Genomic DNA, 24378 nt, shown 5'->3' on the forward strand with positions numbered 1-24378 from the left:
TTTATTATTTTTTAATATTAAACATTTTTATTTATAGTTTTGAGTTCCAAATTTTATCCCTCCTTTCCTCCCCCCTCCCTGAGGTGATAAGCAATCAGATGTGGGTTATACATGTGTAATTATGTAAAACTTTGCCATATTAGTCATTTTGTACAAGAAAACTTGAATAAAATTAAAAAAGAAAGTGAAAAATACCATGCTTTTCCGTTTAACCAGGCATTTAAAGTCCTTCACAATTTGTTTTCAGCTTACTGTTACAGTCCTATTTTTTATCCCCCTTCACACACTATGTGTTCCATACAAGAAGACTAATGCCATCTATCAGTCTGGAATCCCTGCATTACCCTGCATTCTTCATACTGTGAATATGCTCTCTTCTCATCCTCTGCCTTTCAGAATCCTTTTCTTTCAGGCTTAGTTCACACATTTCCTGTGAAGCCTTCTCTAATTCCTCACAGTTTAAGAAGTCACTCAGTTTTTATGAGCTTCCTTCACTCTGTACCTTGAGTGATTATATTTTTTTTCTGTGTACATGTAGCATTTTCTGTCCCACTCTTATGAATATAAGTTCCTTCACAGCAGGGACTATTTCATTTTAATGTTTATATTATTTAGTTATATATAATATACATAAATATATATGCACTAAATGTGTGTGTCTGTGTGCTCTGTGTACAATAGTTAATTTTTATGGATCAAACTGTAAGCTCTTTGACTTGTTCAGATTGCCTACAGTGCCTTATAGAAGTGATGTTTAATTAACATTTGCTAACTACTCTTCAAGTAAGCAGTACAAAGATGTTATTTGATTTGATTATTCCCTTTACCCACACCTGTACAAAAGACATTTAACTTTTCTGTGATGCCTAATTTCCTTCTAATTTTTAGATATAATTGGTATATTAATGGAGACGGTGCAAGGCTGCATTTATTTGAGAGTAGATAGTTTCTTTAAGCAATATTAACTGCCTTTATTAAGAGTGACAGATTGTCTTTCAAATCTGCATTCCGAGTACTTTTGTGTTTTGGGATACATCATTGTTAATATTTATTTTCCTATTGGACATTAGAAATGAACTAAATTTATTTGTACCTAAGGACTGAGCCCATTTCTTTAATCTAGGGAGTAGAGAACCTGGTCTTACTCCCTATAAATTTCCTTGAAACAAGAAAATAGTTCTTTGCACTCTAGGAAAAATCAGAAAATAAAGACAGTGTGGTACCCTCTGCAATCTAGCTTTCTGGTTTACTACATTAGTCACCACATACTCTATATTTCAGCTCAGTTGACTTGCTGTTGCCAAAACAATTACCTATCTCCATCTCCATGGTTTTGCACAGATTGTCCTTAATATTCTCACTTCACTACAGAATCTCTAGCTTCCTAAAAAAACCAAAAGAAACCTTAGCTCTTAACAACCTCCTACAGGAAGCCTATCCTATTTCCCTCCACTTGTTAATGCCCTCCCCCTAAAGAATTACTTAATCAAGTGAATATATAGTTTGTATTTTCTAGGTATATGTTGTGTTCTTCCTTTCTTTCCCCTCCCCATCCCACCTCCACCGCAATATAAGGTAAGCTTCCTAAGGGAAGCTTTTTTTGGTCTGAATTTTTAGAGCATATCACAGTGTCTGAAACATAGTAGGCAACAGATGTTGGTTAAATTGATTGACCTAAAATTCAACTTAGATGGCCTTGGGTTGCTGTGGTGGAAAACTTCATCACAGTGTTCATCTCCCTGTGACCAACCTGGCCTCTCTGAATTTTGACTGCCTCTTGGAGACCTTGTACTGTTCTGAAATAGCCTTTCAGAACCTAATGTTATGGGCCCAGCATCCCAGAAGTTTTCTGGGGTACATCACCCAACTCCCCCAGCCACCACCAGTGGGGGATGATCCTCCCTCAATAAGGGAACTTTCCACAGTCAGATGGTCACCCCCATCAGTCCTCTATAAAAATACCTGCCTGTCTCCTACTCGAGGAGATTGGTATCTCAGTGCCAGGCTCTGTGCCATGCCTTCTCCCCATGAGAAGTCCAAGGATTTATCTCTCGGTTTCCCTTCCCCAGCCCCTAAATAAACTATTATCTTATTCTATTGGATTTGTGTGCAATTCTTTAAAGAGGAATTCCCAAGAACCCCTACCCCGATCCTAAACCCCTATCCCGATCCTAAACCCCTATCCCAAACCCCAGCCCTATTTCTCCATAACACTAAGATCACTTGTAAGTGTCAGGGAAGATCCAAAATAGAACATTAATGGAAATGCTACGGGCAAAAATATCTAGCAATTTAAAAATTTCTGTATGGGGGAGACATGCAAACATATATACAAACAAGCTACATACAGGATAAATTGGAAATAATCAACAGAGGGAAGGCTCTAGCATTAAGGGGCACATGAAAAGGCTTCTTGTGGAAAGTGTGATTTTTAACAGATCTGAAGCAAGCTAGGAAAGCCTAGAGAAGAGGTGAGGAAGAGCTTTTCAATAATGAGGATAGTGATGCTTTGGGGAAAAGAGAAATGGGCTGGGGTAAAGTCATTAAGATTCTGGAACCTTTTCTTTCAAAACTAAGATAACCGATTTCAGTTAAAGGAAACAGGAAATAATAGGGTATTTATTCCTTTTAGTGCTTACATATAGTTAACTAAAGGAATCCTATGGAAATTTTGGAAAGCTGGCCAATGTGATTTCCCTTAAGTTTTGGCTTAACCAAGTCACTCCCTGCTTAAGGTGCTCCATTGTTAACCTTCTTGCCCCTAGAATTTGTTGTTGAGCCATTTTTTTGTCTTGTCAGATCCTTCTTCACCCCATTTGGGGTTTTCTTGGCAAAGATACCAGAGTGGTTTGCCATTTCCTTCTCCAATTCATTTTTAGAGAAGAGCAGCTGAGGCAAACAGGGTTAAGTGACTTGCCCAGAGTTACACAGCTGGTTAAGTGTCTGAGGCTGGATTTGAACTACTGAAGATGTCTTCCTGACTCCAGGCCTCTCACTGCTTCACGTATCACTTCTCATGTTTGGCCTGTAAAGCTGTTTCTCAAAGGTACAGTTTAACCATACGGTTAATTCTAGAAGCTTAATACCCTCTTCAACATTAAGCCTTCTACAAAGTCTTTGTGGACTTGGGGAAGAACTTTTAAAGTGGATTTCCTGTTATTCAAATGTTATATAGATTTTTCTTAAAACAAATAAACAACTGCTTCAAACACCTGCCCATAGAACCAGTTCCTACTCTTCCACTATTCTCTATTCAGCTCCAAGACACCTGTTCTATCCATATTTTATCAATGCTTCTATTATACCAAATTGTCTGTGTTGTGTTTTAAGTTATTTTCGGATAGGTCCCCAGGGAGGAGCCTATTAGATCAAATTGTCGCCAGTCCTCTAGCTTGATTTTTAATTACTGGTCTATTGACTTTACACAGTAGTCCGATTGTCAACAAGTTTTATACTAAATCCAATTTTATATTATTTTCAATTTCGGATTCTTTCCCTCCCACCTCCCCATACCCCACTCAGAGAAGATAAGAAAACCCAAACCATTACAAACATGCAGTCAAAGCAAAACAAATCACTATGTTAACCATGTCCAAAAACAATTTTTTTTTTAAAGGAAAAAAGTCCTTCAATCTGCACCCAGTGTCTATCTGCGTGTTTCATCTTATGAGTCGTTTGGATCTGTGGTTGGTCCTTATCAACAAGAATTGCTTGTCACGTGGGCCGAGAATTCAAATAGAAGCAAAACCCGGCCCCTGCACTGCAGGTGGCTACACCGGCGAAGGGGGTGGGGGGAGACCACAACCACTTGGGCAAAAAAAGTTTGCTTCCCTCTTAAAAGTGGTTTAAAACCATCCCGAGAAGTGGAAAGACAGTGAACTCTTGTAGAACTCATATTTCAAAACTAAAGGTCTTCGTGTGAAAATGCCCTTGGGGTGGGGATCGTGGAGGAGGTGGGACTCCCGGAGGGAGTCGCCGTTAAGGACTTCCTGCCCCTCCAGAATGCAGCTCCTTCCCCACCTGTGCAGCTACGCTACCGACCGATAACCCGGGGCCTCTGAGAGGCTAACGAATCGAAGCCTGGCAGCTGTCAACCCTGGACTCGGGCCACGTGATCCGCAGCCTGAGCCTGCCGCTGTGCTTCACCCCCGCCCCTATCGCTGGAAATTAAAAAACTCGTAGTCTCCCTCCTCCCCTCCTCCCCCCCACCCCGTGTCTCCCCAGCCGAGTTTGTCCCTCCCCCGGCCTTCACGGATGCTTTGCATCTCCACCCCTCCAAGCTAGTCCCGGTTGTATTTGGTGAATTTCTTTTAAGGGCAAGTGCACACGTTTTCATTTCCGTTCTGTTCCAATAAATTCTTCTCGGGCTCGGACCGGACGGCTTCCGGGTCCGGCGTGGGGCAGGAGAAGTAGAGCCAGGCTCGGACAAGGCGGGCAGGCCGTGGCAAGCTAGAGTGCATTCAGGGTCACGGGTGCATCGATTAGGAGGGCGGGGCCCAGCGGTGGGGGAGGGAAGAGAAAAGAAGAGTTCAGGGGCGGGGCCAGGCCTGGGGCCTCCTCTAGACGGGTAGCGGCGTAGAGCGCTCTGGCTTCTCCTTCGGATTCGGGCTCGTGCCGCTTCCGGGTGATGGGGGAGTCGGGAAGGCCGGCTGTGGCTGGGCCCCAGATGGATGAGGTAAACGCCGCGTCCGGGGTCCGCCTCCCTCCCTCTCTGCCCCGGGGGTGGGAGGGGAGCGAGTCCAGGCTTCTCTTCGGTTTAGGCCTCCCCGCACCTGCCGGGGCTTTCCAGGGGAGGGGAGGAGACGCGAGGGAAGGGCTGCCCACTTCCTTCGTGGCCCCTTTCCCGAGGTGTCATCTTGGGAACGTGAGTCTTTGGAACCCGAAACTGCCAGTGCAGAAGAGACCCCTATCCCACCTCCTTGGAGAAGAATAATTTTTGACTCTTTAAGCTCGTTAAATGCTGACCCTGGGCGGGGGGAGAGTCTGGCTGCACTAGTGGTGGCTGGAGGGCACCTCGAGTTCAGGAAGACCCCCCTCCCATCACCTGTTATCCTTGACCCCTACGGGCTGGGTGACCCAGGGCTAGGCCCACCCTCTTACTGCCATTTCTGGCCTCTGGGGAACTTTGGACAAACTCATAACCTCTTCAACTCCCACTGTATGTATTTATAAGAAATTGGCGTGAAATCAACAAATGTCTGTTAAGTAAGTACCTCCCAGGTGCAAGATAGTTAGATCAGTGGTGACCTAAGCAGCTCTGCTTTGATAAAGGAAATCTCACTAGGATTCCCTCCTGTGCCATTCCTGGCCAAAAGTGTTGAGATCTGGGGGTACAAAGAACGAACAGGTCCTGTCAACCGGGGAGTTTTTCGTTTTGATGGGTTTGTGATTCGAGCCGGCATAATTGGGATAGAAGACCTTTTCCCCTCCAATTGAATTTTTATTGTTTTTTTTTTCTGATTAGCAAGCACTCCTCGGCCCCAAACAATGAAAAGGAAAGAAAAAAGGAAAGCCTTATAAAATATACACAAACAAAACAAATTTTCACATTGGCCATGACCCTAAATGTGTATCTCATTCTGCCTTTTGAGTCTATCACTTCTGGCAGGAGGTGGGTAACGCTTCATTCATCTGTCCTCTGAAATTGTGGTTTGTCATTGTTCTTTGATAGTTGATCAATGTTCTTTAGTCTTTCAAAGCTTTTTTTTTTAATTCATTATATTCTTTTCTTCTGGTTCTATTCACTTCACTCTGCACTAGTTTATAGAGATCTTCCTCTGTTGGCAGTTTCTACTGATTCCATTAAAATGCTTGCTACATGCTAGGTGAGAGGCAGGTTGGCCTAGTGAGAGTCAGTTGGCTTAGGAGAGTCATCTAGGAGTCAGGATCTGCATTCAAGTCCTGCCTTTGACAGGTCTAGGCTAGGTGACCTTGAACAGGTGACCCTGAACAAGCCTTTTTACTGTTCACTCTGAAGACTGAAAGACATTTCCTTACTAGAAGTTGCTTATACCAGTGAAAATACCTGCCCTGACTAAACATGTCAGGTACTAGGGATACAAAGACAAAAGAATAAAATAGTCACTGCCACTGAGAAATTTTCCTTTTAATAGATTTGGATTTGGAGCCTTGAATGACAGATTAAAGAAGTTAAAGATTTTACAGTCTCAGGATTTAGTACTGGAAAGACCCTCAGAGCCTCAAAGTCAGAAGCCACAAACAGTTCAAAGACTGCTGAAACTCTTGAGCACTGCTAGAACTAGATTAAAATGTTATTGGGAGATATTTAACAAAATAAAAATGAACTTAAATAATGTTAATTTGTGGTTTTCAAAGTCAATATGTGCTTGACACCACTAAGTATCTTGCATCTAGTAAACATTTAGTTAATAGATGTTTGTTAAATTCACTCTAATTTTTTTTTTTTTAAATAAGGGCAATGGGAGCTGGAGGTTAAATGATTTGTCCAAAGTTACCCAGAAGCTGAGTGTGACAGAGCTGAGATTGGATCCCTAAATGCCAAATTCCTTGCTTTTTGCATTACATTTATACTATACTGTGTTTTCCTTACTGCAAAGGAAGATTCAGTGAGGAAAGGAGAAATCTTGAATTTGATTTTTGATTAAGCTACTAGCAGTTTGACTCTGCTTTAAAAGTAATTGGAAAACACATTATTTTGATATTTGTTGCTGTCATGTCATGGAAGAAAATATCCAAAAAGGTTTTTTTTTTTTTAATTGTAACAAGTGACTCTTCTGGATTGCTAGTCCCACCATGCTGTTAGTTTATTTTATAAGCATTTCTAAACCATGTATTGCACAAAGGAAATAATCAGTAATTATGTAGCAACTACTTCTTAGGCACTGTAGGAGATAGAAAAGAATTGGGGAATTATAGAACTTTAGTGCTTCAAGAGGCCTTTTAAGGTCTAGTCAAACCAGGTCCAAAAAGTACCTACACATCATGGACAATAGATTTTTTAGAGCTGGAAGGAACTTCAAGGGTTATCTGCTCCATCCATCTCTCTGCTCTTACAGATAAGGAAACTGGGATCCAAAGAAGTTAAGCAACCTGGACAAGGACACACAAGTATTAAGCGGCAGAATCAGATCTTTTGATTCTAGCACCAGGAGAAGTCGAATGAGTATACCATTTCCTTGCTTTTGCATTTTAGAGGATTCTTTAATTCCAGTTCCACACTTTCCCCACTGTACCAGGCTTCAGTCCCCTTAGCCTTAAATTTAGCTGTGTACACATTTTAAAAGATGCTAAGTTTAAGCTGATAGTTGATTCAGATTTTTATTATTTTAGTATGTGTACCTTAAAAAATGACATTAAAGAAAAAACTTTGGTTAAATGCATGTGAAGGAATACTTAGTTCCCAAAGTCCAAACTTACCTTTTCTCATGATTGCCTCCTTTTTATTAAAAGTATCACCATCGTTCTAGTCACTTAGTCTAGAAATCTGTCATCCTTGATTCTTCCTTTTCCCTTAGCCCTCAAGTCTTATCAGTTCTTTAATCATGAATGTCTTAGATTGCTCTTTCTTTTAATTTCCATTTTTGTTCAGGCCTTCATATTTTACCTCAAAACTATTTTAGTAGCAGGCAGCTAGGTGGCGCAGTGGATAAAGCCCTGACCCTGGATTCAGGAAGACCTTAGTTCAAGAAGACCTTAGTTCAAGTGCAGGGCTCAGACACTTGACACATACTAGTTGTGTGACCCTGGGCAAGTCACAACCCTCACTGTCCTGCAAAAAAAACCAAAAAAAACCCAAACAAACAAAAATTATTTCAGTAATCAAGTGATTGACCTTCCAACCCCCAATTTAATCTTTTCTCCCTTTATGCCTCTTTTAAAATAAATTTTTATTGATATCTTTTGTCTTTCACATCAACAGAATATCTACCAGTATCCTTCCCCCTCTCTCCCTTTCACCCCTCCCCAAGAACCATTCCATAAAATGAATAAATTTTTTTTCCTTTTCTTTTTTGCAGGGCAATGAGGGTTAAGTGACTTGCCCAGGGTCACACAGCTAGTGAGTGTCAAGTGTCTGAGGCCCGATTTGAACACAGGTCCTCCTGAATCCAGGGCCAGTGCTCTATCCACTGTGCCACCTAGCTGCCCTCATAACATTTTTTAAGAAAGAAAAAGAGGAAGAAAAGACAAAATAAATTGGCAAAACTGATCAATACACAGAGAAAAATCTGAAAATATATGTAACATACAACATCCACAATCTTTCACTTCTGCAAAGGAGTGGGGTGAAGGATGTTTTTTCATATTTCTTCTTCCATGCTTGCTCCTTATGATTTCACAATATTCACTTTGTTTTGTGGGTTTTCCTTCCATTTAAATTGTTGGAGCAATGGTGTATATTGTAATCTTGGCTCTACTTATTTCACTCCCCTTACCTCAACTTAATCTTCTTAAAACTGCCTCATAAAGTATTTGGCATTTCAGGTCCAGGCCACTCTAGTCCATACTCTATACTTAACAACACTTTCAACAGATATTGTCTACTATGTTCAAGTCACTAGGATACAAAGATTAATAAGATGTCTTTCCCTGAAAAAGCTTACAGTTTGTTAGGTACAATACTAATTAAAAAATAAATGTATAAGAAAAATAGGAATAAAATAATGGGGAAAATCACCGGTAATAAAAGGTCAGGAAGGTTTCATGAAGGAAAGAGGTAGACCCTGAAGGATGAGTGAAAGATTCCTGTAGGGTTGCAAGAGAAAGAAGCACATTTTAGGCCAGGATGAAGTAACCAAAACCAAGATAGTGGAAGAAGATAGGACTATTCAGGAGTATTGAGAGATGGAAATGTAGTTTGGATCTTGACTCTGAAGAGCCTTGGATAACAGGTTAAGGCGTCTGCCAGGCCATTGGGAGCCACTGAAGGTTTTTGGAGTCTCCATTGGTCCTCTTTCCTCTCTCCCTTCCCCACCTTCTCTTCATTTTCTGCCTCCTCCCTCTGCCTCTCCTCAGGTGGGCTTCAGCCACTCTATCACTTCTCTTTTCTTGGAAGCAATGGCTCTCTTAAGGCAGCTCAGGGTTTTCAGATTTACTACCATATAATAATCCTTCTCTTATATTCTCTTTGTAAAAAGTTCATTTTTAGATACTCAAGTTTAAAACTTTGTATATATTCCTATTGTATTTCATCTTAATAGATTTTGCCCAATACTATAGGTTATCAGGATCTTTTTTAGATCCTAAATGTGTTGACTATCCCTCCAAGCTTTGTCACCTTCAGATTTGGTGAGCATTTTATCTGAATCTTTATTTGTCATTGATAAAAATGTTTAACAACCCTGGCTTAAGACCAGATCTCTGAGGTGGGTATTCCACTGAAGACCTCCTACCACAATGACATTGAACCATTAACAACTACTTTTTGAGTCCAGCCATACAACTGGTTCTGAATCCATTTTTCAGAACTTTTCATCCAATCCACATCTCTCTGTCTCTTTGCCACAGGAATAATGAGATATTTTATTAAAAAATTTTCTAAAATCTAGGTAAATGGTGCTCACATTATTCTTCTCACAGGCTAGTGTAGTAATCTTGTCCAATAAAATGAGACTAGTGTGGCATGACCTGATCTTGATGAAGCCATGTGATCACTGCCTCCTTTTCTAGATGTTCACCAGTCATCTCCTGTAATGGACCATTCTAGTATTTTATCAGGAATTGAAATCAAGTCTTTGGCCTATAGTTTTCAGGTTCTATTCTCTTCCCTTTTTTGAAAACTAGGACAACATTGGACCTTCTTCAGTCTCATCATATCTCTCCTATTTTCCACAGTTTTTAAATTATTACTGATAGCGGCTCATTAATTTAGTTACTAGTTGGGAATACATAAGCTCTACAGGTATTCATGCTTTTGCTCTCCTTGTATTTATTTATCTAGGTATATTTTGTACCCCATCTAATAGAATATAACCTTCTGGGATTGTTTTATTTTTGTATAATACTGCCCCTTGTAGAATACTGTCTTTTATATAGTGTATACATCATAAATATCTATTGAATTATTGCCCACCCATTTCATATACTCTTCACAATCATGAACTCAGGTATAGTGGCAAAGTAGCTTGGTTAAGGCAAGGTTGTCAGTGCAGAAGCTGCGTTAGTAAATTCTGCTAAGCCCTCTGCTCAGACCATTAGATTGAAAGAACAATATTTGTTAAGCACATACTGTGTGATGAGAAATACCAATAGAAAAAAGAAGACCCGCCCTCAAGGAGCTCACTCTCTTAAACTCCACATATAGGAGTTTAAGATAAAAAGGATAAAAAGGTCTGGAGATCCTAAGGACTCCATGGAAGGGAAGACTGTAAAGTCCAGGAATCCTTTGTAAGCTCCAGGGTGACTGTCTGGCCAAGAGGGGAGGCTGAAGAGAAGTGACCCAGCACCACTGAGGAGGAAATAGGGCTATGGGTCATTGGAGTGGTGATTCTTGGGTTCTAGGCGGAAGAAACATGATACAACGTAATATCACTGTAACAGTCAGGAGTGGAAGGTTAGGCGTAAATTCAAGGGAACTATGTATTGGGACTTCACGCTGGTTACCACATCAGTCAGTCATTAAGCATTTATTAAGCATCTACTATGTGCCTGGCACTGTGCTGAGCCCCCTGAGATACAAAGAAAGGCCTCCCTGCCCTGAAGAAGCTCACAGTCTAACGGGGGCAGGGAATGGGGGATAACATGCAAACATCAACAAATAAAGTGTAGATGGCATAAATAGGAAATAATTGACAGAAGGAAGGTGCTAAAATTAAGAGAGATCAAGAAAGGCTTCTTGTAAAAGGTAGGATTTTTGCTGGGACTTGAAGGAAGCCAGGAGATAGAGATGTCAGAGGAGAATGTTCTGGCCCTGGGAGACAGTGAAAATGCCTGGAACTGAGAGATGGAGTATCTTGTTTGAGGAACAGCAAGGGGGCTGATGTTACTGTATAAAGAGGAAAGAGGATTTTACATTTGATCCTGGTGGTGATGGGGAGCCACTCAAGTTTTTTGAGTAGGGTGATGATATATATGGTCAGACTTGTGTCAAAGGAAAGCACTTTGGTAGCTGAATGGAGGATAAGCTGGAGTGGGGAGAGACTTGAAACTGAGACTCACCAGCAGGCTATTGCAATAGTCTGTGTGTGGTGATAAGGGCCTACACCAGGGTGCTAGCAGTGTCAGAGGAGAAAAAGGGGGCATGAGAGATGTTATAAAGGTAAAATTGACAGGACTTGGCATCAGATTGGATATAGGGGGCAAGGATGCTGAGAGATAGTGAGGACTGCAGGCTTAAATCTAGGTTTTGAGCCTCAGGGACTAGAAGGTAGAGAGTTTGGGAGAAGAGAATGAGTTCAGTTTTGGACATGTCTTTAAAATGTCTAAAAGGCATTCAATTTAAGATGTCCAATAGGACCTTGGAGATATGAGACTGAAGGCCAGTAGGACCTGCCACCAATTCTCTCATTGTTTTCTAGGCATCACATTTTAGAAAGAATCGGGTAAATTGGAGATTATTTAGGGGATATCAACCAAGACGGTAAAAGACTATGATTCCATGCTGCATATGAGGATCAGTCAAAGAAAATGGAAATATTCTGCATAGAGAAGCCCATGGTTGAGAGAAGGAACAAGTATTTGAAAGACTATGATGTAGAGGAGCAGCTAGGTGGCGCAGTGGATAAAGCACTGGCCCTGGATTCAGGAGGACCAGAGTTCAAAGCCAGCCTCAGACACTTAACACTTACTAGCTGTGTGACCCTGGGCAAGTCACTTAACCCCCATTGCCCCTCAAAAAAAAGAGAGAGAGAGAGAGAGAGAGAGAGACAGACAGACAGACAGACTATGATGTAGAAATAGGATTTGATTTGTCTTGTTTGGTTTCATAGGGCAGAAGAACTAGGAACAATGGGTGGAAGTTCCAAAGAACTAACTTTAGCATTGATATAAGAAAGAAAAATCCTTAAAAATTAGAGCTGTCTCTCATTGGAATGGGCTGCTCAGGGCTAAACTAACCTCTCTAGTAGGTTACCCCTCACTGGAGATCTTCTGGCAAGGGCTGATAACCACTTGTGGGTATGTTGTAGAGAGGATTCTTTTTTGAGTGGAGGTTAAATTCCTTGGCAGCTGAGGTCCCTTCCAATTCTAAAATTCTGTGATTCCATTAGGTATATATAAAATAAGTATATGACATAGTTACTGTATCTTAGGAATTTATACTTTGTTTGCAGAGATAGTATACATAAGCATTTGAAAGTTCAGAATGTGAATAAATATAAAAGCTGCTTTTCTTGGACTTTTGCTGATGAATTTGGTGCTCAAACTGGCTAACCTCTGGAATGAAATATAGTTATTAATGAAATGGTAAATTAAATATCAAACTGCTACAGATGACAGAGATTTACACATAACTGTTTTCTTAAAAAGCCCCTTCCATATTTGGGGGTGCTATAAAAGGAAAGGGCCAGCTAGGATCAGCAGGATACATGCAGATGGTGGGCTGCGGACCTGGAATGATGGGTGAGTCCCTATCACCACATTAGGATTAGATATTTCAGTCTACTTTATGTGTTGTTATCCTCTCCAAGAGGTATCTGGGAAAAGACCAATAAGTACAAGTTAACTTTATTAGCTTAAGACTACACTGAGACTTTGGGGGCACCTTATATATTATGATTTTAAACATTTGATTAACCAAGCATTTGCTTGGGAACTAAGAATATTAATAGTTCACCTTTGAATAGCACTTTTTGATTGAAAGAGTGCTTTCCTGATAGCATTTCTGTGATGTGGATAGTGTCAGGAGAATTGCTATTGGACAAATTAGGAAACTGAAGCTTTTAAAGAGTTAAGTCAACATTATATGCAAGGCTATGTGCTAGGTACTGGGAATACAGAGATAAAAAAAAGTCCTTGCCTTCCAAGAGCTTAAGGCTTGTATATGTATATAGATATAAACTAAAGGACAGGTTCATTTATGGTAAGGTACCTAGAAGGTTATGTGGATGATTTTTGAAAAAGGAGAGATCACTTGTGGACTGGGAAGGTAGAGGGGAAGGAGGAGAAGATGAAGAAAAGCTTTGAGCAAGAGATATCAGTATACTACTTAATCAGTCATTATTTAGTATCTTTTACATGTCCAACACTATGCTAGATGTTATTGGGGATATAAAACTATTAGATGTAGTCCTACCCCTGAGGAGTTTTTTGTTTTTTTAATTCATTTTTTCAATAAAAAGTCCCCCAGGGAGTTTACAGTTTAGTTGGAAGGATAGTTGAAAAAAATTAGAATAATTAAATATTAAACTGTGAGATACTGAATAAAACAGGTCTGAGAAGATAGAGATCTTGTGGAATGGAGAAAGTGTGATTTGAGTAAGATTAAAATGACATTTGTAGTTTAGAATATCCTTGTCTTTCATCTTGCTTTTCTTTGCCCCAGGGTTACAGCTCAAACCTCTTCTACCCTGTTCCCATCCATGATCCTCAAATTAGAGAGGTCTAGTGGGAAGAGATAACGGTAATAATGAAAGAGAGATGATATTAATGGGGAGAAATTGGAAGGGTAGAGTCCTGTAAGTAATCTTAAGTGCCTGGAATTTACTCCATTGTCCTTGAGAATGTCTTTTGCCTAGATCCATGCCCAGATCTCTCAAAAGTTGCTGATTGACAACAAAATCTGATAAAACTCACACTGTCAGAAGATCATCAGTTTTCCAAATGTTTTGTTAAGAGAGTATTTGTTTGTTGTTTGTTGTTTTCGTGGGGAAGTGAGGATTAAGTGATTTGCCCAGGCTGACACTGCTAGTAAGTGTCAAGGGTCTGAGGCCTGATTTGAACTCAGGTCCTCCTGAATCCAGGGCCGGTGCTTTATCCACTGCACACCTAGCTGCCCCTGAAGGGAATATTTTTAAATGAGGATTAGACATTTTGAAATAATTGTATGAGATAGGAGTCAACTCTCTAAGATTTAGGATGAAACGAAAAACCACAAGGCCTTCCACTTTGCCTTTCCACTTCATCCTAAAATATTCTGCATCTTTCCATTCTACCTGAACTCTTTTATGAGTTATCTCCCCAATTAGAGTATGAGCCTCTTGAAAGCAAGGGTTGTCTCCCTTTTTCTTCTTGTATTTCTAGCACTTTATATAATGCTTGGCACACGTGCTTAATAAATGCTTTTTCATTCATATATTCATTAACCAATGACATATTGCTCCAGACCATTAATTTATCCCACCTATTCTTTGCTGAAAGTGGCACCAGGGGATATGTTATAGGAGAGCTTGTTAAATGTTTCCTCTGAAATCCATTAATCAGTCAGTCAGATATTTTTGAATGCCTACTATGAGCTTTAGTAGTGTGCTCAGTCCTAAAGTCCCTTATACATCCCTAGCTTCCTAGGTGTGGGATAAGATTGAAATAAATGACAGGTGCTAGCAGTGCTTTTTAAAACAAAGTATTTGTGTTTCTTCTTTTAAAGGAATTATCATCAGATACCAGTGGAAATGGGCTGAAGCCAATAGAAGAACCACTCCTCAGAAAGAGTTCTCGCCGATTTGTCATTTTTCCAATTCAGTATCCTGACATCTGGAAGATGTATAAACAGGCCCAGGCATCCTTCTGGACTGCTGAAGAGGTAAGTGCCCATGCCTTTCTACATGAGAGGTTAGGACAAGTTCACAGTTTTCTACAATATTATTATGTACACTAGGCATGCACAGGTGCTGGAACAGTGCTTTCGACTGCCCTGACTCAGTACAGTAATATTAAATACTTTTGTGTTCCAATGCTCACTACTTATAGGGAATCCTACAAGATATCCTTTGTGACACTCGTGAGCCCTTTTGGTAAGGGTATAGCTCCTTATTTAATGATTAGTTTGAACATGATAATGAAAGAACCATTAATGTTACCTGTGAATACATTTTTTGTTTTTTTTGTTTTTTTTTGTTTTTTTGAGGGGCAATTGGGGTTAAGTGACTTGCCCAGGGTCACACAGCTAGTAAGTGTTAAGTGTCTGAGGCCGGATTTGAACTCAGGTACTCCTGAATCCAGGGCCGGTGCTCTACTGTGAATACATTTAAAAGGAAATTTTTATGATCTTATCATATTTTGGGACATTTTTTAGCAGAGTTCTTAAAGTTACATTTGGCTTCCACTCAAGTATTCCTTGGTAATCATCAAATATTATACAGCACAATATTGTATTCTTTATGTATTCCAGTCATTCCTATTATAATGAAGATAGAGTTTGCTATAGAGATTTTATCCAGGATAGTTAGCCTATTCCTTTCTCTCATTTTAATCGAGTATACCCTTCATGAGAGGATTCTCATGAAAATTTTATAGAAATTAGAAAGGCATACACATCAGATGAGACAATCATTAGCACAGTGTTGGCACATAGTAGGTGTTTAATAAATGCTCATTTCCTTCCCTTTCCCCATGTATCTACTTTTTATGGCCATTGATCAGAGCTGTCCTGCCCTACTTCCACACCCAATAGAAAGTAAAGTCCTTGTGGATAGGGACTAATTTGTTTTTGTCTTTGTACCCCATGGTGTCTTGCATGGTGTCTTAGCTTTTGTATAATAAACATTTGTTGATTTGGGGGTAATGGTGCAGTCTTTGATCTTTTGTCTTTCATTTACCTTTTTTAAAAAAATATATTGAAAATTGATCTCTGAGTGTCTTTAAAATTGTACATCTCTAACACAAACATCTTGTGTATGGTTTTAGTCAAGTCTAGCAAGTCTTGCTAACTTAATTTTTTTGTTTTTTAGTGGCTTTAAGTATTCACATTGTAGGGACCAATTTTTAAGTGGGGAGTGTTAGCTAGGTGGCTCGCCGCAATATTGGGGCAAGGAAGGAGACAGACAATCTCCCTCAGAACAGAGCAGGATTTATTTATCAAGAATGAACTTAAAACACAAACAGGATCAGTAGGATTAAGGGAAAGGAAATAAAATGGGGAAAGGGAAATTATACAACCTGAACAACACCACCGCCCAGGAATCAGCTGAGAACACACAGCAGTGTCCTTTCGCCTTCCAGCTTCAAGCTAGAATGGCGAACAAAACTCCCTTCTTCCCAGCAGACCCTAGGCTGACCACACACAGCCCCCAGCCAATTGGCTGGCCGCTCTGACAGTCACATGACTGCCTTCACTAGGCTTCCAATCATTATAATTTTGCCAGGCCCATGTAAGCATCAGTGAGTAAGGTGCCAGCACCATGGTGATGGCTACAACTAGTGAGTGGAGCACCGTGAGGTTTGCAGAGCCCCAGACCACCGAGCACACCGAGGTTTTTTTAAAATTCTAGCCAAAAGATGGGGTCATAAAAACCTCAAATAACAATGAATTCTTTCCAATATCTTAGAGTTAAAATGTCATAGTTAGAATGTCATTAATAATGAAAAGAAATCACTGTAGAAACACATGCACAACTATTTTATTTCATAGCTGTTTGTTTTCCTTTTTCCAGTTTTATCTACAAATATCCATGATATGATTTAAGTTAGCTGAGTCTGACAGAAGAAAATTTCTTACTCAGCTTTTTAGGCACAATTCTGCCAGAAACAATCTTTATTGATTTTGATTATTTTGATCTATTTATTCCTGCTTAGAGAGGGGACCAGAAATAGATAGAGCCACCACATGATTCTAAAAATCACAAGCCATTTTGGAGTTATAGCATTTTTGGACAATAGACAGAATTCCACAATGAAATAAAGCAGTTAAGTAACTCAAGGTAAAGTTTACATAACATTTTGCTTTATCAAACAGAATAGTAGTCACCTTGGAAGAATAAGTTTCCTAAAATCATTCAATCCTGCTTTGACTTTAAGGATGGCTTCTTTCTGGTTGGTCAAAGGTGAATATTTCCTTTAACTGAAATAATCAAAGAAGCTACTTCTTTATGTAAGTGTGATCATTACCCAAATCCCTTCCAGGTAGGATCAATCTAGAGCCCCCCCTGGCCTAGGGTATTATTTTGGAACTGATAGTTTAAGAATGCCTGATAAGATGTCTCTTTCTTATTGGGTTAAAGACTTCAGACTAGGATAATTTTGTTATGTTTTGTTTTTCGTTTCTTGGTGGGGCAATGAGGGTCAAGTGACCTGCTCAGGGTCACACAGCCAGCGAGTGTCAAGTGTCAGAGGCCGGACCTGAACTCAGGTCCTCCTGAATCTAGGGCCAGTGCTCCATCCACTGCGCCACCCAGCTGCCCCCCAGACTAGGATAATTTTTTTTTTTTTTTAGTGAGGCAATTGGGGTTAAGTGACTTGTCCAGGGTCACACAGCTAGTAAGTGTTAAGTGTCTGAGGCCGGATTTGAACTCAGGTACTCCTGACTCCAGGGCCGGTGCTCTATACACTGCTCCACCTAGCTGCCCCACCAGACTAGGATAATTTTAAAATGCTTTTTTACTATTTCTAAAAGAGGGGAAGAAAGGGGCTTTAGATTGTGTGTGTGTGTGTGTGTGTGTGTGTGTGTGTGTGTGTGTGTGTGTATTTATGGGAAAATGGTTATCGGTAGGATTTGAAGGAGAAAGCTAGAGGTTATGGTTTTTACACCCAATTTTTAATGTCTTAAACCTTCCTTAATATAAATTTTCACTTGTGCCCTTGTTTATACATTTACCATATTGAAGCAGCTGTCTAGGGGAAGTAAAATTATAACCTTACTATGTAATGAGAAATGAGTTAAATGCTTGTCACACCTGACTACCCAGCTGTTTGTGGTTTTTAAAAAAGTTCATTATTTGAACTAAGGGAGCTGTGGGATTCCATCCTAGCCTGAGTTCACACATATACACACACATTTCTCTTTAACTGGCAACAAATGTATTGTAAGAGTAAATGGATTTCGTAATTACTATCCCCTGTCAATATTAAAAAGATACTCTTTATACTTGGAATTCCTAAAAGATTACCTTAGTTATGGAAGACTTAGCATGTGTTTTATTACAACAAATAATTATTATATATAATTATTATAATTGTCAGCTCCCTCCAAAATATATTTATGACATGTGCACCATTTAAAAAAATATATATTGTTGATGAAGTCAAAGCTATCTATTACCATATGAAAAAATGCTCTGAATCACTATTGATTAGAGAAATGCAAATTAAAACAACTCTGAGGTACCACCTCACATCTATCAGATTGGCAAATATGACAAAAAAGGAGAATAATAAATGTTGGAGAAGCTATAGAAAAATTGGAACACTAATAATTTTGGAAACTTATTTTCCATGATTTGAAGTCATATAGCATATTGGAAGAAGATTCTTGTTAAAGAGAGAAATCTTTGTTTCTGAGAGATCAGTCATTAAAACACTGTGCATAACCTGCAGGAATATTATAGCCAAATTCCAGAACTCCCAGGTGAAGGAGAAAATATTGCAAGCATTCAGAAAGAAACAGTTCAAGTATAGTGGAGCCACAGTCAGGATAACACAAGATCTAGCAGCTTCTACATTAAAGGACCAGAGGGCATGGAATATGATATTCTAGAGGGCAAAGGAACTGGGACTACAGCCAAAAATCATATACCCAGCAAAACTCTGTATAATCTTTCAGGGGAAAAAATGGAAATTCAATGAAAAAGAGAACTTTCAGGCATTCGTGATGAAAAGACCTGAGATGAATAGAAAATTTGACTTTCAAATACAAGATCCTAGAGAAGCATAAAAAAGTAAACAGGAAAAAGAAATCATGAGGGATATTAAAGGGTTAAACTATTTATATTCCTACAAGAGAAGATGATACTAGTAACTCATAAGAACTTTCTCGTTATTGGGGCAGGTGGATGGAGTATATTTAGACAGAGGGCACAGGTATGGATTGAATATGAAGGAATGATATTTTTAAAAAAACACCGTTCACTATTCCAAAGGCAATCCAATAGATGACACCATAAACAAATTAGAAGAGCAAGGGATAATCTACCTGTTACATCTATGGAGAAGTGAAGAATTCATGATCAAAGAAGAGATAGAAGCATTACAAAAATGTAAAAGACATCATTTTGGTTATATTAAATGGAAAAGCTAGGGGCAGCTAGGTGGCGCAGTGGATAGAGCACTGCCCCTGGGGTCAGGAGGACCTGAGTTCAAATCTGACCTCAGACACTTAACACTTACTAGCTGTGTGACCCTGGGTAAGTCACTTAACCCCAATTGCCTCACCAAAAAAACCCCTAAAAAACAAATTGAAAAGCTTTTGCACAAACAAAACCAACAAAGCTAATATTAGAAGGAAAACAGAAAGCTGGGAAATAATTTTTACAGCAGGTGTCTCTGATGAAAGCCTCATTTCTCAAATATATAAAGAACTAAGTCAAATTTATAAGAACACAAGCCATGCCCCAATTAATAAATGGCCAAAGGATATAAACAGGCAGGTTTTTTTTTTACATATAAGGTATTTTATTTTTTCCGTTACATGTAAAGATAGTTCTCAACTTTTGTTTATACAAGCTTTACAATTTCATATTTTTCTCCCTCCCTCCCCCCTCCCCTAGACAGCAGGTAATCTGATATAGGTTATATCTATATATCTATATATTTATATAGCTATAGCTATAGATATATATCTATACACACACATATATACACATAATAACATTAATCCTATTTCTGCATTAGTCCTGTTATAAGAGAAAAAATCAGAGCAATGATGAAAAACCTCAAAATAGAAAAAAAACCCAATAGCACCAAAAGCAAAAGAAATAGTATGGTTCATTCAGCATCTATACTCCACAGTTTGGTTTTTTTTCTTGGATTTGGAGATCCTCTTCTATCATGAGTTCCCTGGAACTCTTCTGTACCATTGCATTGGTGAGAAGAATATAGTCCATCACAGTATATCAACACTCAATGTTGATGATACTGTGTACAATGTTCTTCTGGTTCTGCTCATCTCACTCATCATCAGCTCACGTAAGACCCTCCAGGTTTCTCTGAACTCCTCCTGCTCATCATTTCTTACAGCACAATAGTATTCCATTGTATTCATATATCACACCTTGTCCAGCCATTCCCCAATTGATGGGCACCCCCTCAACTTCCAATTCGACAGGCAGTTTTTAGATAAAGAAATCAAAGCTATTTATAGTTATATGAAGAAGTGCTCTAAATCACTTTTGATTAGAGAAATGCAAATTAAAATAACTCTGAGGTACCATCTCACACCTATCAGATTGGCTAATATGACAAAAAGGAAAATGATAAATGTTGGAGAGGATGTGGGAAAATTGGGGCACTAATGCACTGCTTATGGAGTTGTGAACTGATCCAGTCATTCTGGAGAGCAATTTGGAACTATGCCCAAAGGTCAACCAAACTGTGCATACCCTTTGACCTAGCCATACCATTATTAGCTCTGTATCCCAAATAGATCATAAAAAAGGGAAAAGGACCTGCGTGTACAAAAATATTTATAGCAGCCCTTTTCGTGGTGGCAAAATATTGGAAACTGGGGGGATGCCCAACAGTTGGGGAATGGCTGAAAAAGTTGTGGTATATGAATGTAATGAAATACTACTGTGCAATAAGAAATGGTGAGCAGGCAGATTTCAGAAAAACCTGGAAAGACTTGTATGAACTGATGCAAAGTGAAATGAGCAGAACCAGAAAAAAATTATAGAAATTGTCAGTAACATTGTATGATGATCAAATATGAATGACAGTTCTCAGTAACATAGTGATCCAAAACAAGTACAGAGGACCCATGGTAGTAAATGCTATCCACAAAGAGTAGATAGACTCTGAATGCAGATTGAAACATACTTTTTTGCTTAATTTTTTTCATATTTTTCCTTATGATCTTTCCCCTTTTACAGCTATAACTAACATGGAAATATGTTTTACATAATTACATGTATATAACATATATCAAATTGCCTACCATTTTAGGAAGAGGGGAAGGAGGGAGAAAAAGATAGAACTCAAAATCTTGCAAAAATGAGTGCTAAAAATTGTCTTGACATTACAGTTGGGAAAAAATAAAATATTATTTAAAATATATAGGACCCCTTCCCTGCACCCAGCTTCTGCTGCAGCAGGGGTCAGTCACGCTCACTCCAGATCTCTTTTTGTAGCCATCTTGGACCCGCGTTCCTCTCACAAAATGCCCAGTGAAGTGACAGAAACCGTCCCAGCCACAGAGCAATAATTGCCACAGCCCCAGCCCGAGACAGGTTCTGGAACAGAATCTGACAGTGATGAATCAGTATCAGAGCTTGAGGAACAGGATTCTACACAGGCAACCACACAATAGGCCCAGCTGGCAGTAGCCACTGAAATCGATGAGGTCAGTAAAGCAAAACAGAGTCGAAGTGAAAAGAAAGCATGAAAGGCTATGTCCAGACTGGGACTTCGACAAGCAATAGGGGTTACTAGAGTCACCATCCAGAAATCTAAGAATATCCTCTTTGTCATCACAAAGCCAGATGTCTACAAGAGCCCAGCTTCAGATACCTATGTAGTCTTTGGGGAAGCCAAGATTGAGGATCTCTCTCAGCAGGCACAGCTAGCTGCTGCTGAAAAATTCAAAGTTCAGGGTGAAACTGTTTTCAAACATGCAGGAAAATACACAAACTCCAACTGTACAAGAAGAAAGTGAAGAAGAGGAGGTTGATGAAACAGGTGTGGAAGTTAAGGACATAGAATTGGTCATCTCCCAAGCAAATGTATCCAGACAAAGGCTGTCCAAGTCCTAAAGAATAACAGTAATGATATTGTAAATGCTTTTATGGAATTAATGATGTAACAATCTGGAGACAGACATTTTTTCAGTGTTTCAGAGAAGATTAAATGCAACTTGATCTGAAATTTGTACTGTTTCTATCAATAAAGTTGTGGCTTCTTGTTGGATGAAAATAATAAATAGGACCATATGGAAGACTTCACCCTCTATAGGGAATACCCCTTCCATTTGTACTCTCTGCTGAACATTCTCCAGGTTGATGACAAATACTTTTCTGGTGAACTGATAGAAGTATTTAAAATATAGTTTATGAGGAAGTTACACAGCTTTCTACCTAAAATATTTTACTTTCCATTTAAATGATGTACATTAAAACTTGTTCCAACTTTTTTCCTCAAAATTTAGTGATGTAGATTCTGGAACTAAGAGTACAGTTATCCCCTCCACATTGCGGTTTTCCCCATCAGGGTTTCAATATATCGCAGGTTGGCATAAGATATTAAAAGGGAATTTGGGGGGAGTTTTGTGGAAGTCACTGATATATGAAGTCCTGCAGATGACAGAAAAAGTTTAGAAACTCAGAAATAAAGTATGTGTATATAATATTGTATAATACAGCTTATGACCAAATACTCAACCCATATTTTACAATGAGGTACTCTAAACACCCCATAAAAGAAAAAGAAAAAAATATCACACGTCTTCTATGGCATGAAGGGAAGGCCAAAACATTTTATGTGAATTTTCCAAATCGTGGGAGCTCTTGTGCCCCTAGCCTCTATGAGATTGAAGAGATAACTGTATGTTTGTATGAGATCAAGTTGTTCAGTGTTCAGAAGACAGCAACATTATTCAAATTGATAGTCAACAATTAAAGAGATTATCTACTCCAAATGAAAAATCATTTATTAAATACTTACTATGTGCCATGCACTAGGGATCAAAACCAAAAATTAAGAAAGTCACTTCCCTCAAGTAACTTACCTTTTAATTGGGGATATAATACATATAGGGACCTGGTGGTCTGGGAGAAGCTTTTTGGTTTGGAAAGTTACAAGGCTGATAAATAAAAATAACAAATGAAAGTTGTTTTTTTTTTTTTTTTGGTGAGGCAATTGGGGTTAAGTGACTTGCCTAGGGTCACACAGCTAGTAAGTGTAAAGTGTCTGAGGCCGGATTTGAACTCAGGTCCTCCTGAGTCCAGGGCCGGTGCTCTATCCACTGTGCCACCTAGCTGCCCCACAAATGAAAGTTTTTAAAGGTAGGGGAAAGCTAGGCATAGGCCTCAGGGATCTAGTAATAGAGAATGAAAATGGCAAAAACAGAGAGAGGGAAACATAGAAGAGGGAATGAGTGCTCAAGAAATAATCAGTGTGACTAACTCCTGGAAGGCAGGGGAGAAGATGGTGTTAAAGTAGAGGAGTTGGCCAATTAGCCTTAACAAGAAAAAGAGACAAAGTATGGGTGAATATGTAGAGGGATTTTAAGTTGGTGAGTGGGAGAGAAGAGGGGATTCTCAGCAAATAGCTTCTGTTTTTTTCAGTAAAATAGTAAAACATTTGTTGAAAAGAAATGAGAAGAACCATTAGGAACTTGAAAAGAGGAGTTTTGGAATAGCCATTGAAGAAGGTTGAATAGATAAATCAAGAATAATAAAAGTTTTGCCATGTAGCAGTGATAACCCAGTATAGATGAGATGTTAGGAATTTATAGTGAACCAGCCAACTCAGAGATATGATGAAGTGACTCTCTCCACTGGCATGCAGCAATGTAGCAGTAGAGAAGTCAGATATTACGCATGACAATAAGAGAAGGGGAGTACAAGGAAATCAGGAATGGAAGACACCATGTAGTTGAATTGGTCAGCTATATACAGACAATTCTTAAAAATGAAAAATGAGGCCAGAACAGTGAGGGGAGGAGGTTAGAAGTTTGGTTTAGTTTAGTACAGTGAGGCAGAGAAATAAAAGAAGGATATGAGATTGTTGTCAGAGAGGAAGCTTTCTAAGTTAAAAATGAAAAGGGCAAAACAGGACAGTATTCAGTAGGAACAAGTTCAGTCTATTATAGTTGAGAACAAATGTAGACATCTCTTCCAAATACATAGTGGGGAAAGAATAGCTATAAAGAAATGAAACTGAAGTGATTTGGGAATTGAAAACTAGCTTAACCCTAATACAAGGGAACAGGACATGCAAGAGGCAGGCAGTAGTCTTTTTACTATTTGTTTTGTGGGCTAAGTCCTTAATAAACTAATATAATTTTGACTTCTATATTATCAGAGTTAATAGAAGGGGTTTAGGGAAATTGGAGTCTAGAAATTAACAACTTAATATGATTGAAAATCTATGGAAAAAAGGTTATAGAACTTATCTAGGGTAGATGGAAGAAGACTGAAGCAATCAGACTAGTCCAAATATTTGAAAGGCTTTTATTTTGAGACCTGCTTAGAAAATCATCCATAAAAATCACGCTCAAGCAATTTACAAGCATTGATTTTATTTTTGATAGGTTTATTGTCTCCTAGAGGAAACTCATGCTATAGAAATTTAACATTACCTGTGAGCTCTGGCCTTACTGGAGAAACACAAATGGAGTAATGTCCCCCACCCCCCACCCCCCCACTAAAATAAATTTAG

The 24378-nt window shown here is 39.1% G+C and overlaps 1 protein-coding gene and 1 pseudogene across 2 annotated transcripts in view; both read left to right on the forward strand.

The window, feature by feature from the left end:
- Window positions 1–4521: 4521 nt before the first annotated feature.
- RRM2B (ribonucleotide reductase regulatory TP53 inducible subunit M2B) overlaps window positions 4522–24378 on the forward strand; it is a 44681-nt gene continuing 24824 nt past the window's right edge. Inside the window, exons 1-3 of one of the 2 annotated variants that reach the window (XM_043977404.1) lie at window positions 4540–4675; window positions 7038–7144; window positions 14501–14656. In XM_043977404.1, coding sequence (XP_043833339.1) covers window positions 14615–14656 — 42 coding nt within the window. In that variant the 5' untranslated portion in view covers window positions 4540–4675; window positions 7038–7144; window positions 14501–14614. Of the gene's footprint in view, window positions 4676–7037; window positions 7145–14500; window positions 14657–24378 lie in introns of both variants that reach the window. The other variant, XM_043977403.1, reaches the window with a different exon arrangement.
- LOC122735671 lies at window positions 21161–21802 on the forward strand (annotated as a pseudogene).

Source organism: Dromiciops gliroides, chromosome 1 (assembly GCF_019393635.1).
Source record: "Dromiciops gliroides isolate mDroGli1 chromosome 1, mDroGli1.pri, whole genome shotgun sequence".
Lineage (NCBI taxonomy): Eukaryota > Metazoa > Chordata > Mammalia > Microbiotheria > Microbiotheriidae > Dromiciops > Dromiciops gliroides.